Source organism: Engraulis encrasicolus, chromosome 21 (assembly GCF_034702125.1).
Source record: "Engraulis encrasicolus isolate BLACKSEA-1 chromosome 21, IST_EnEncr_1.0, whole genome shotgun sequence".
Taxonomy (NCBI): domain Eukaryota; kingdom Metazoa; phylum Chordata; class Actinopteri; order Clupeiformes; family Engraulidae; genus Engraulis; species Engraulis encrasicolus.
Genome location: NC_085877.1, coordinates 26,652,894 through 26,662,893, shown reverse-complemented (window position 1 = coordinate 26,662,893; position 10,000 = coordinate 26,652,894). Strand labels below are relative to the sequence as shown.

General features: G+C 43.6%; 1 protein-coding gene across 1 annotated transcript in view; it reads right to left on the bottom strand.

The window, feature by feature from the left end:
* LOC134437329 (hepatocyte growth factor activator-like) overlaps positions 1 to 10,000 on the bottom strand; it is a 20,588-nt gene that overhangs the window by 9,757 nt on the left and 831 nt on the right. The window contains exons 2-3 of the mRNA XM_063186822.1: positions 4,834 to 5,122; positions 1,969 to 2,108 (exon numbers count right to left, since the gene is read on the bottom strand). Coding sequence (XP_063042892.1) covers positions 1,969 to 2,108; positions 4,834 to 5,122 — 429 coding nt within the window. The remainder of the gene's footprint in view (positions 1 to 1,968; positions 2,109 to 4,833; positions 5,123 to 10,000) is intronic.

Below are 10,000 nucleotides of genomic sequence, written 5' to 3'. Positions count from 1 at the left end.
GAAAGTGCGCTCAACTCCCAACTATTTCTTACAAGGTCTTCGGGTGCGAGCAAACAGCAAAGTTCATATTTAGTAAAAAAAACAAAAAAAAATGCAGAAGGCTTAGGCCGAAAAGTCTGTCTGTCATGCTAGCCCTGGATTAAATGGCAGGAACACCCGAGAGAACTGCTTTTTTTTTTTTTTACTAAATACACACATACAGGCACACGCTTATTGTGCAACCCATTTATTGAGCGTTAAAAATGTATCACTTGTGATAGGCATGGTCCATAGTAAATCGTGTCAGTTGTATTCCAACAAGTTTGTCACGTAAAGTACGCATCATCACCTTTCCACCCTTCCCCGGTCTCTGATTGGCTCCCTAGCTCGTTTTTGGAGGAGCACCCATGCTATCTTTCAGAGCAATCGTGCAAAGCAGCATGGGATTTCCCAGGTTAGATATCCCATCCGATCCCAATAAAAACTACGTTAGTAAAGTTACACTTAAAGAGATGCGCCACTCCCAGGTACAATTGATTGAGTGTCTCACCGTAGTTCAAAGACTTGAGTAAGTGAATGGAAGCGTTTTGCACACTTATTTAAGACTTGGGACTGCAGGGAGATGGTCAATTTTACCTGGGGAGTGCTGTATTCTTTTTACTGTCGTTGTACCTTAGGGTTCTGATCAGAGATAGGGTTAGGGTAAGGTATGGACAGTGTAACCAAAGTGTAACCAGTGTACTCAAAAACTGTAATACATTAATGATTACATGTTACTGTCTTTTCAAAGTAATCACCTACATTACAATATTACCATATTTAAAAAATGTAAGGCATAACACTACTTTCGCATTGCTTTTGTTACTCTCGCATGAATGTGAATGATTCATGAAACATGAATCTGGCAATTTACAGTTCACCCATTCAGGTGTTTCGGCAGCATGGAGACTAAAAAGTAGAAGTTTCGGGTGTAACTTCTTTCTGTCACCACACTGAACACCATTATAGTTCAAGCTACAATAAAATATAGCATATAAATGTAGCATTGCAACTAGTATTACAGCTTTTCCCCCTGTAATGCCTTACATTACTGCATCACAGAAAAGCATAATACATTACAGTAAATAATTACTTTTGTAATGTGTTACTCCCAACACTGGTTGATGCATGTAGATACACTAAACATAAACTGTAAGAGACAGTACTACCGCTAGTGTTGTCGTGTGTGGGGTCTGTATGAGGAATGTGTGTCCAGTTGGCAGGGGCACACACAGATGACAACCATGGTAAGGCTGCACGATATCAGAAAAAAAAATCGATATGCGATAGCAGCATGCAATACCTCGATAACGATCTATAGAAATATAGCCAAGTGTTTTTCTTGTCACTAAATGGGCTTCTCGCGCATTCAGCTAGTGATCGGAAAGCACTGAAAATGTTTGCTTGCTATCGATATTTAAGTCATTTTTGCGATACGCATATTGCCCCTCTTGATATCGCGATTTTGATACATTTTTGAATATATTGTGCAGCCCTGCCATGGTGAAAGTGGGTACGAGTGGGTGGATTACAGATCCCCTTTCCGCCATATGGGGAGAGCCACAGCTGTGCCGGAGAGACGCACAACTGTTCCCGCAGAGACGGGGGGCCTGGGACAGGAGGTCTGGGTACACATAATGAATGAGCCCCTTGGTTCCGTTTGCACAGCGCTCAGGCAGGTGGACAAACCACAGCCTGAGACTGACTGCACAGGTGTGTGTGTGTGTGTGTGTGTGTGTGTGTGTGTGTGTGTGTGTGTGTGTGTGTGTGTGTGTGTGTGTGTGTGTGTGTGTGTGTGTGTGTGTGCCCGTGTGTGTGTGTGTGTGTGTGTGTGTGTGTGTGCCCATGTGTGTGTGTGCGTGTGCCCGTGTGTGCATTCGTGCATGCGTGCGTGTACATGCATTTGTTAATGCGTGTGTGTATGCGTGCATGTACAGATTGTATCCATACCTATATCATGTTCGGTAGGGTGGAACTGGCTGTACTTGGGAGGGAAGATGTACTTTTCCACACCGTAGGTCCTGGTATCGGGACCCGTGTCATTGAAGATCTGCTGACCAAGAACCACTCTTATAGTGGACTCCATTGGACTGGAAACAGAGAAAGGTAGGCAGAGAGAGAGGGAGGACAGAGAGAGAGGAGAGAGAAAGAGAGATAGAGAAAGAGAGATAGAGAGAGAGGTGGAGATGGAGATGGAGATGGAGATGGAGATGGAGAGAGGGAGAAAGACAGGAAGAGAGAGACGGATACAGAGATAGTGAGAAGAAAATGGAGAAAATTGACTGTTTATTTAACGTTGTTCAACAATCAGCAAAAATGCAGACATTACACAGATCAAGCTGGTGCTCACTCATTCTGACAAACGTTTAGGCCAGATCCAGGGCTGAACTGGGACCATAAACCGGCACGGGCATTTTTGGGATAGACCACCCCCATACTACAATTATGATGGCCTCAGTCCACTGTAGCATACAGTATACTATGGATGTATCTGGCCGCCCCATCTGAATTGTGGGCCGGGCTGTAAGGGAATATTTGAAATGAAAAAAAAAGCATTGGCCGCCTGATTAACTATCTTAGACTTCTTTTTAGTTTGATGCTTAATTACTTTGATATTAAAATCGAAAGCAAAAATCAGCATTGTAGTAGGCCTAACCAAATATAATGTAATTAAACAAATACAAAAAGCCAGCCCCTCACCCCCACCCCCGCACTAGGGATGCATCGGTATCGGCTCCCGATACTGCTCATTATACTCATACTCGTACTCGTCAAGCACTTGCCGATACCAGCTATGAGTACTACTCTTACTCAAAACAATGCAAAATCTTGTCATGTTCTATGGACTTGAAATCAGCATGGAAAAAGTGCCACCTCATACATTTACTAACATTTAAATCTACATGGAAATGGACAATAAAAATATCACAGGTGGAATGCATTTATGCATGCATTCATGCATTTATTTTCACTGTATGTTGGTGATAAAAGGTATTGTATCGGTACTCGGTATCGGCAAGTACACACATTAATGTACTCGTACTTGTATCGGTTTTCAAAAAAGTGGTATCGGTGCATCCCTACGCACTACAGTACAGTTATGATGGCCTCAGTCCACTGCATATTAAGGACACATGAGCCGCCCCATCTAAATAGTGGGCTGGGCTCTAAGGGAAATTTTGAAACAAACAAACAAACAAACAAAAAACAACAGCATCGGCCCCTGATGACTGTCAGCCCATTGGGAAAATGCCCTGTATGCCGGGTTACCAGTCCAGCCCTGTTGGCCTGATGAAGTGTGCTCCTCTCTGCTGCAGATGCACTACATTCCTGGACAAAACAGTTCAATATGGAGAGCAAGGAGCTGAGTGATGTTGCACTGAGTTGAGAGTGATCTACTGCAGATACTACAGTACTGCCGAACTCATTAGCAAAAACACACACGCACACGCATGTACCCACGCATACAGGCTCGTGCAAAATCAGGCGCGCACGCCGGCAAGCACACACACACACACACACACACATACAGACACAGACACAGACACAGACACAGACACACACACACACACACACACACACACACACACACACACACACACACACACACACACACACACACACACACACACACACACACACACACACACACACACACACAATCTGGACATGATTTAGGAAGTTTTGAAAGACTCACAGACACATGGACTGAGGACAGATTGCAAGTGGGGCGAATAATGATTGTGTGTGTGTGTGTGTGTGTGTGTGTGTGTGTGTGTGTGTGTGTGTGTGTGTGTGTGTGTGTGTGTGTGTGTGTGTGTGTGTGTGTCTGTGTGTGTGTGTGTGTGTGTGTGTGTGTGCATCTGCAGGCATGTGTTTGTAGCAGAAGCAGTACATAGCAATACTCAACTGATTACTTTGGGGCAGGAATGTACAAACTTGCACACACTTGTAAAATAAACTAGGATACCATCACATAATAATGCAGAAATATTGTTTGAGTATGTACAAATATGTACACCTATTACTGGGTTCTCCAACAGAAGCAGTATCCAAGTGTATACAGTATTTGAGGTGAAGGCAGTAATAATTATCGAGTAGGACTAGATCACAGGGTTACAGGTTAAATCCACACCCTTACCAATCCCTTCCTCCCCCTTTGGCTGAAGTACTATTGAGCCGAGCAAGGCACCTAATGGCACCCTGCATTGCTCCAGGGACTAGAACCAATACCCTGTGATAGCTGTAAGTCGCTTTGGATAAAAGCATCAGCTAAGTGCAATGTAATGTAGTGAATTGTAATGTAACGTCGTGTAATATTTCAGAAGTAGTACGTACTTGCGGAAGAAGCAGCTGCAACCGCGCGAATAAACCAGGCGCGATGCGATTCAAGCGACAGAGTGCAGCAGCAAGCGATTCGAGCGATTGAGGAGACTAGAGTATGTCCGTACAGGCAGAAGGCAAAGCATTCAAGCATTCCCATTGGCTGTGGTCACTGACCTTTATACAGTCATTGGCTGTCGCGGCTTGTCGCCGAACCGCGTCATAGAAAGTTGAAAGGATTTCAACTTCAAACTGTCGCGCAAATCGCTCTAGTCTCCAGAATCGCTTTTGTCGCGCGACTCAATGCAAAGTCAATTACTTCCGTTGCTCGCCTCGCTCTTGTCGCGGTAAATGTATTTCTGCGGTAAGGCCGACACTACCTAGCAGGCATGCACCAGCAGCTCCATTCATGTGCAATATATGGGTGTAAATACAGAAGCTGTGGACAAGTACATACTATACATCAGTACTTATTTCAGAAGTGGTACATACTTGCGGAAGAAGCAGTGTGCGGCCGACACCACCCAGCAGGCGTGCACCAGGGTGCCGGCGCAGAACTCCTCCCCGATGTAGATGGCTGCCATCCAGGGGTGCGACCCGGGCAGCGACGAGGTGCCCCCCAGGATCCGGCCCCGCGGAACACGCTTCTGGTGCCGCGTGCCACACTTGTTGGGTCGGATTGGCCTGGGCGCGGGTCGAGGGCGTGGGCCGGGACGTCTGACACGGGTGGGGTTGGGTGTGGGCCTGTCGCGGGGCGGAGGAGGCTGGAATCGCGTGGATGCTGATTATGGAGATGGATAACGAGAGACAGAGAAATGGTTTAAATCAGAACAAGGAAGGAAAGCAAGACGTAAATTCACACCTGAAATCAGCAGGTGAGTAGGGTTGTCAACTCTATCTAACAAAAGATCTTGATGTTTCAGCAACCTTATTGAGCCCCTTTCTTTTAGCAACTACTGCACCCTTCATTCAGGGTCCAAGGGAAGTATATTTTCCCCTCAAACCAAGACAATCAGATTAAACTGGGACAGGTAGCAAAACTAGACGTGAGGGCTATTGAGACACTCACAACAGTATGTTTGGATAGCATTACATTACATTGCATCACACTGCATTTGGCAGACGCTTTTTAACCAAAGTGTCTAGTAAATTCAAGATGAGTGCAAATGGGTGTGGGCCTGCAGTGGGGAGGAGGAGGCTGCAACTGTGTGGACGCTGATGGAGATAGAGATACAGAGAGAAAAGGCAGACAGAAATAATTGTACACTTCAAACTGTGGGCCTGAAACTGTGGGCCTACTGATCCAGTATATTACTAGCCTGATTATCATCGACATTCAAATCTCTTTAAGACTTGGTCTGACCAAGAGCATAACATTTAACGTTTCCCAAACGGCATGGTTGACCCGCCTCCCTTGGTTTGCTACTGGAGTTCCCGATTTGTCGGGAGCTTTGAAACGCAATGTGTATTACTCCTGGCCTGACTAAAAGCAACGTTGAAGGTGTTGCGTCCCTAGGAGATCGGGGCCTGGCTAGTATATTACAGTAGCAGTGACTGATTTGGATCCACGTTTCCTTGACTGCCCCATCCAAGGTCCTTGCAAGGTCTGTATTGATCTCTATTGATCCCCCACACATTAACACCGTGGACATCTCATGGAAGTATGGGCATGGGACAGGAGAAAGTATGTGGCAATCTCCTGCTGTAAGACAGTGGCGGTCCTACAATGAGTTGCGCTCCAGGCAACGCCCCCTCTGACGCCCCGCCCCTTCTGCCGTGACCCCGCCCCCCGTCGAAAAACGATTATAATAGCAAACAAAAAAAACGTATAGTAATGTTAGTATTACATAAGTGTGCTAATAGTGCAGAAATAACTTCTTTTAAATGATTTTCACAACGTTGGTATTCATTCATTTGTGCAACGGTGTTTTATGGCTATTTTTGCCATGTCATTGTTGTTGTTGTTATTGTCGATGTTGCTGCTGTTGCTGTTTTGTTTTTCAGGTGGTACTGCATGGATGTTGGATTGACCTTTTGTGACTTGGCTGGAATGACCTTTTAGTAACTCCCTCGGGCAAGAGATTTCAGAGTAGATTAAGCAACAGCACTTGAGTCTTTCTGAGGTGTAAAACTTAACACATTAATGTGTGTGTGTGTGTGTGTGTGTGTGTGTGTGTGTGTGTGTGTGTGTGTGTGTGTGTGTGTGTGTGTGTGTGTGTGTGTGTGTGTGTGTGTGTGTGTGTGTGTGTGATATCAGATAGAATAAGTTATTATCACACAAACAGCTATGCACATGTACACACACACACACCCACACACACCCACATAGAGAGACAAAGAGACAGACACAGAGAGAGAGAGAGACAGAGAAAGAGAGAGACAGAGAGACAGAGAGATATGGGGGGATAGACAGAGGAGAAAGAGGATTCGGCAATAAAGGAAATGTCATCCTAAATGAAATCCTGTTTCGACAAGAAAAGGAATGTCAGCTTAAAACTAAATCCTACTCTTCTATACAGCATCTTATTCAACTTCCCGTCTCTTCCCTTTGATGTTGATGGTACATCCCTCAAGCATGACACGTTCCATTTTCAAGTGCAGAAGGATTGACTCTAAAGGTCTTCTTTTTGTTGGCACCTATCCCCACACTTTATGCAATTTTCGAATTTCATACAGGTATGCACAAAGGATAACAGCATGCGACATAAAGATTTCCATCTCACATTTAATTAACATAAGGAAGAGTGGAGGGAGGGAGAGGCGGGGGCTTCCATGCCCATAATTCCATGAGATGTACAAGGTGTTAGCAAGTTAAGACTCTCCTCTTTCGTGACTATCTACTACACTAATGCTTCAGCTGCCCTTTCCCCAGGCCAGACTCTCGACATTATGTGAGTGTGTGTACTTCACTTCAATTAAAAAAAAAATCAATTCAAATTCAAATTCAAATTCAAATAAAAATGAAATACTAACCCTTCTTTGCATCTGCACTTCCTGTGCACTTGTATCTGCTAGTGATGTTGGCTATGATTATGTCCTCATTCATAAGTTGCTTTGGTTATGAAGCATCTGCGAAATGCAATGTAATGTAATTTAAAAGCACCCCTCATATGGGCTTGCATTAGGGTGACCACCTGCTAATAAGTCCAAGGTAGGACAAGGAGTATGCTTCGGAGGGACAATGCGGGACAGACCCTGACGTGCACTTATCCCCCCCACCACCACCACCACACACACAAACATTTGCCTTTCATACCACCTTATATATTTTTTTTATTGTTATTTTTATTTTATTTATTTTATTATTTTTTTCATAGTGATGTATCCCCCTAAATCTTGGGCCTCATGTGCCACAAGGCCTATTAACCTAAACATTGCGGATATGGCCATTATAATATCATGCATCCAATGTTTAGTTATTCCTTTCTAAATAGGCCTACTGCAAATATAAAGTAGACTATAGATCAATGTCAGTGTCAATGTCAGTGCTTAACCCCCACAGCCCTAATAAATATTTAAATAAATAAATAAATGGACAACATATAGATAGAGAGTAGTAGAGTAGAGTGCTTTATTGTCACTATATAAATACAGTGAGATTATTTATTCTTAGCTGACAATTCCTGCTTTTGTCTATATTGTTTTACAAATGCCAGGGGGGTTCGTAATGGATGCAGGGTGGCACCTAGTTGAAATATCTAGTCCTCTACCGTGAATCACAGTATGTGAAGGGAAACTACTTGCATTTAGCAATAAACCAACCTAGGTAACTGAATTCCTGCTTCACTGATGCATTCTGTTGCAAAAGTCACTGACTAGTGTCTGTTTTCACATTGATCTAAGGTGGCACACTGCTGTTGGATTCTCCTGACTGGACAAAAAGTCAGCCTACACTCGCGTTACGATGTGCGCGTCGCATCGGTATTGAGAACTGCCGCTACTCGCAGTTAGCTTTATAATATAGAACACATAACAAGGAAGAATCAGTCGGTTTGCTGCTAGGACAAGGTGTTAAAAAGTAGCATGGAACGAAGTTATATCCCACCTCTGACTTGCTTTGATGCAGGTGGGTCTTGGAACCCCTGTGTGACTGCCTCTGTCTCAGGAATAGATAGACTTTTTTTTTCTTCGAGCACAGATTATGCGGGACAAACTGTCAATTCGCGGGACGCATGATTTTGGCTTCAAACGCTGTACACGCACGCGCTACGCGGGACGGGTGGTCACCCTAGCTTGCATGCCCAGGGGCACCCAGCTTCGAATCCGGTCTGGGTCGTTTAATATAATACAGGGATGGATGAGAGACAAAAGCAACCCAAACCTTTGATCCATAATATTATCATTTGACAATAATACTAAAATGAAATAAAAATGCTGTCTTGCGTTTAAATCAAAAACAATTAAAATTGATGGACAAGGCACAGAATCACGAGTGGAAGCATTCCAATCAACACTTCAACTTTGAGTCTTCGACTGAGTTTATGCAACAGCTGCACCTGCAAGTATACTACTATTAAGTTGTGCATGCTTTCTATTGACTGTGCGAAGACTGATAAGAACAATATTGCTAACCACAACTTACTTGTTTATTGAGGCTGGAATATTTGTCTTATGCAACAGCCTTTTGAAGACACTTTGTGTGTGTGAGGTATGTTGGGTGTGTGTGTGTGTGTGTGTGTGTGTGTGTGTGTGTGTGTGTGTGTGTGTGTGTGTGTGTGTGTGTGTGTGTGTGTGTGTGTGTGTGTGTGTGTGCATGAGAGCGTGCATGAGAGCGTGCATGAGTGCGTGTGTGTGTGCGTGAGCAGGGAACCTAAAGTGAAGTTCACTTCACAGAGTAATTTGACTATTGTGTTGTAAACACTCTATCTGGATTTATATAAATTGACTTTGTATTGACAACCGGTTTCTACTGTCTAGATGAAACGGTTCACTGGCACTTCACCGTGTGACTGTAATGAGTTTACTCAAGTCTGGTAAAACATGGGCCTTGTCCTCACCTGACCTGTGGTTTGCCTGCAGGGCGACTGGGTGGTGTGGTTCACTGTTCTGGCATTGTGCTCAATACTTTAGCTCCATTCTCTTTTTTTACATAAAAGTATTGATGAGGTTTCACATTCTGATTTATTCACTAGATTTATTGTCCTAATTCCAATGTCGGCTTAGAATTTCACGTCAACTGTCCAAACAGTAAAAAAACAAATCAATACTTATTCATGACTGACATTACCTATTGCCTATTTCGATCCCTGTATACACCTAAAACGATGTTGGTCTTCTTTTGATATTTCAGAACATTTCATAGCTGTAAAATTACAATGAAAATGTTCCTCAAGGTAGTTTTCCATAACATACTGCAACGATCACAAGTACGCACATTTTAGTAGCAGACACCTGGTGGTACAACCACACCGCTACTGCCACGCTTGTATTAGTTAAATAAACCGATCAATAATTGCAAATGAATGTACAAGCAACGCTTATGAGTTTGTATAATCCAGTAAAACAATAATACTTCTAATAATAATAATAACTTACACAATTATGGTAATCGCTGTGGTTGCACCACCCTGATGTCTGAAGTCAAGAATTCAATGACCCACGTCATATACCACATCACTAGTACGTGTACCATGCACGATGTAGTTCAGCATTTGCAAGT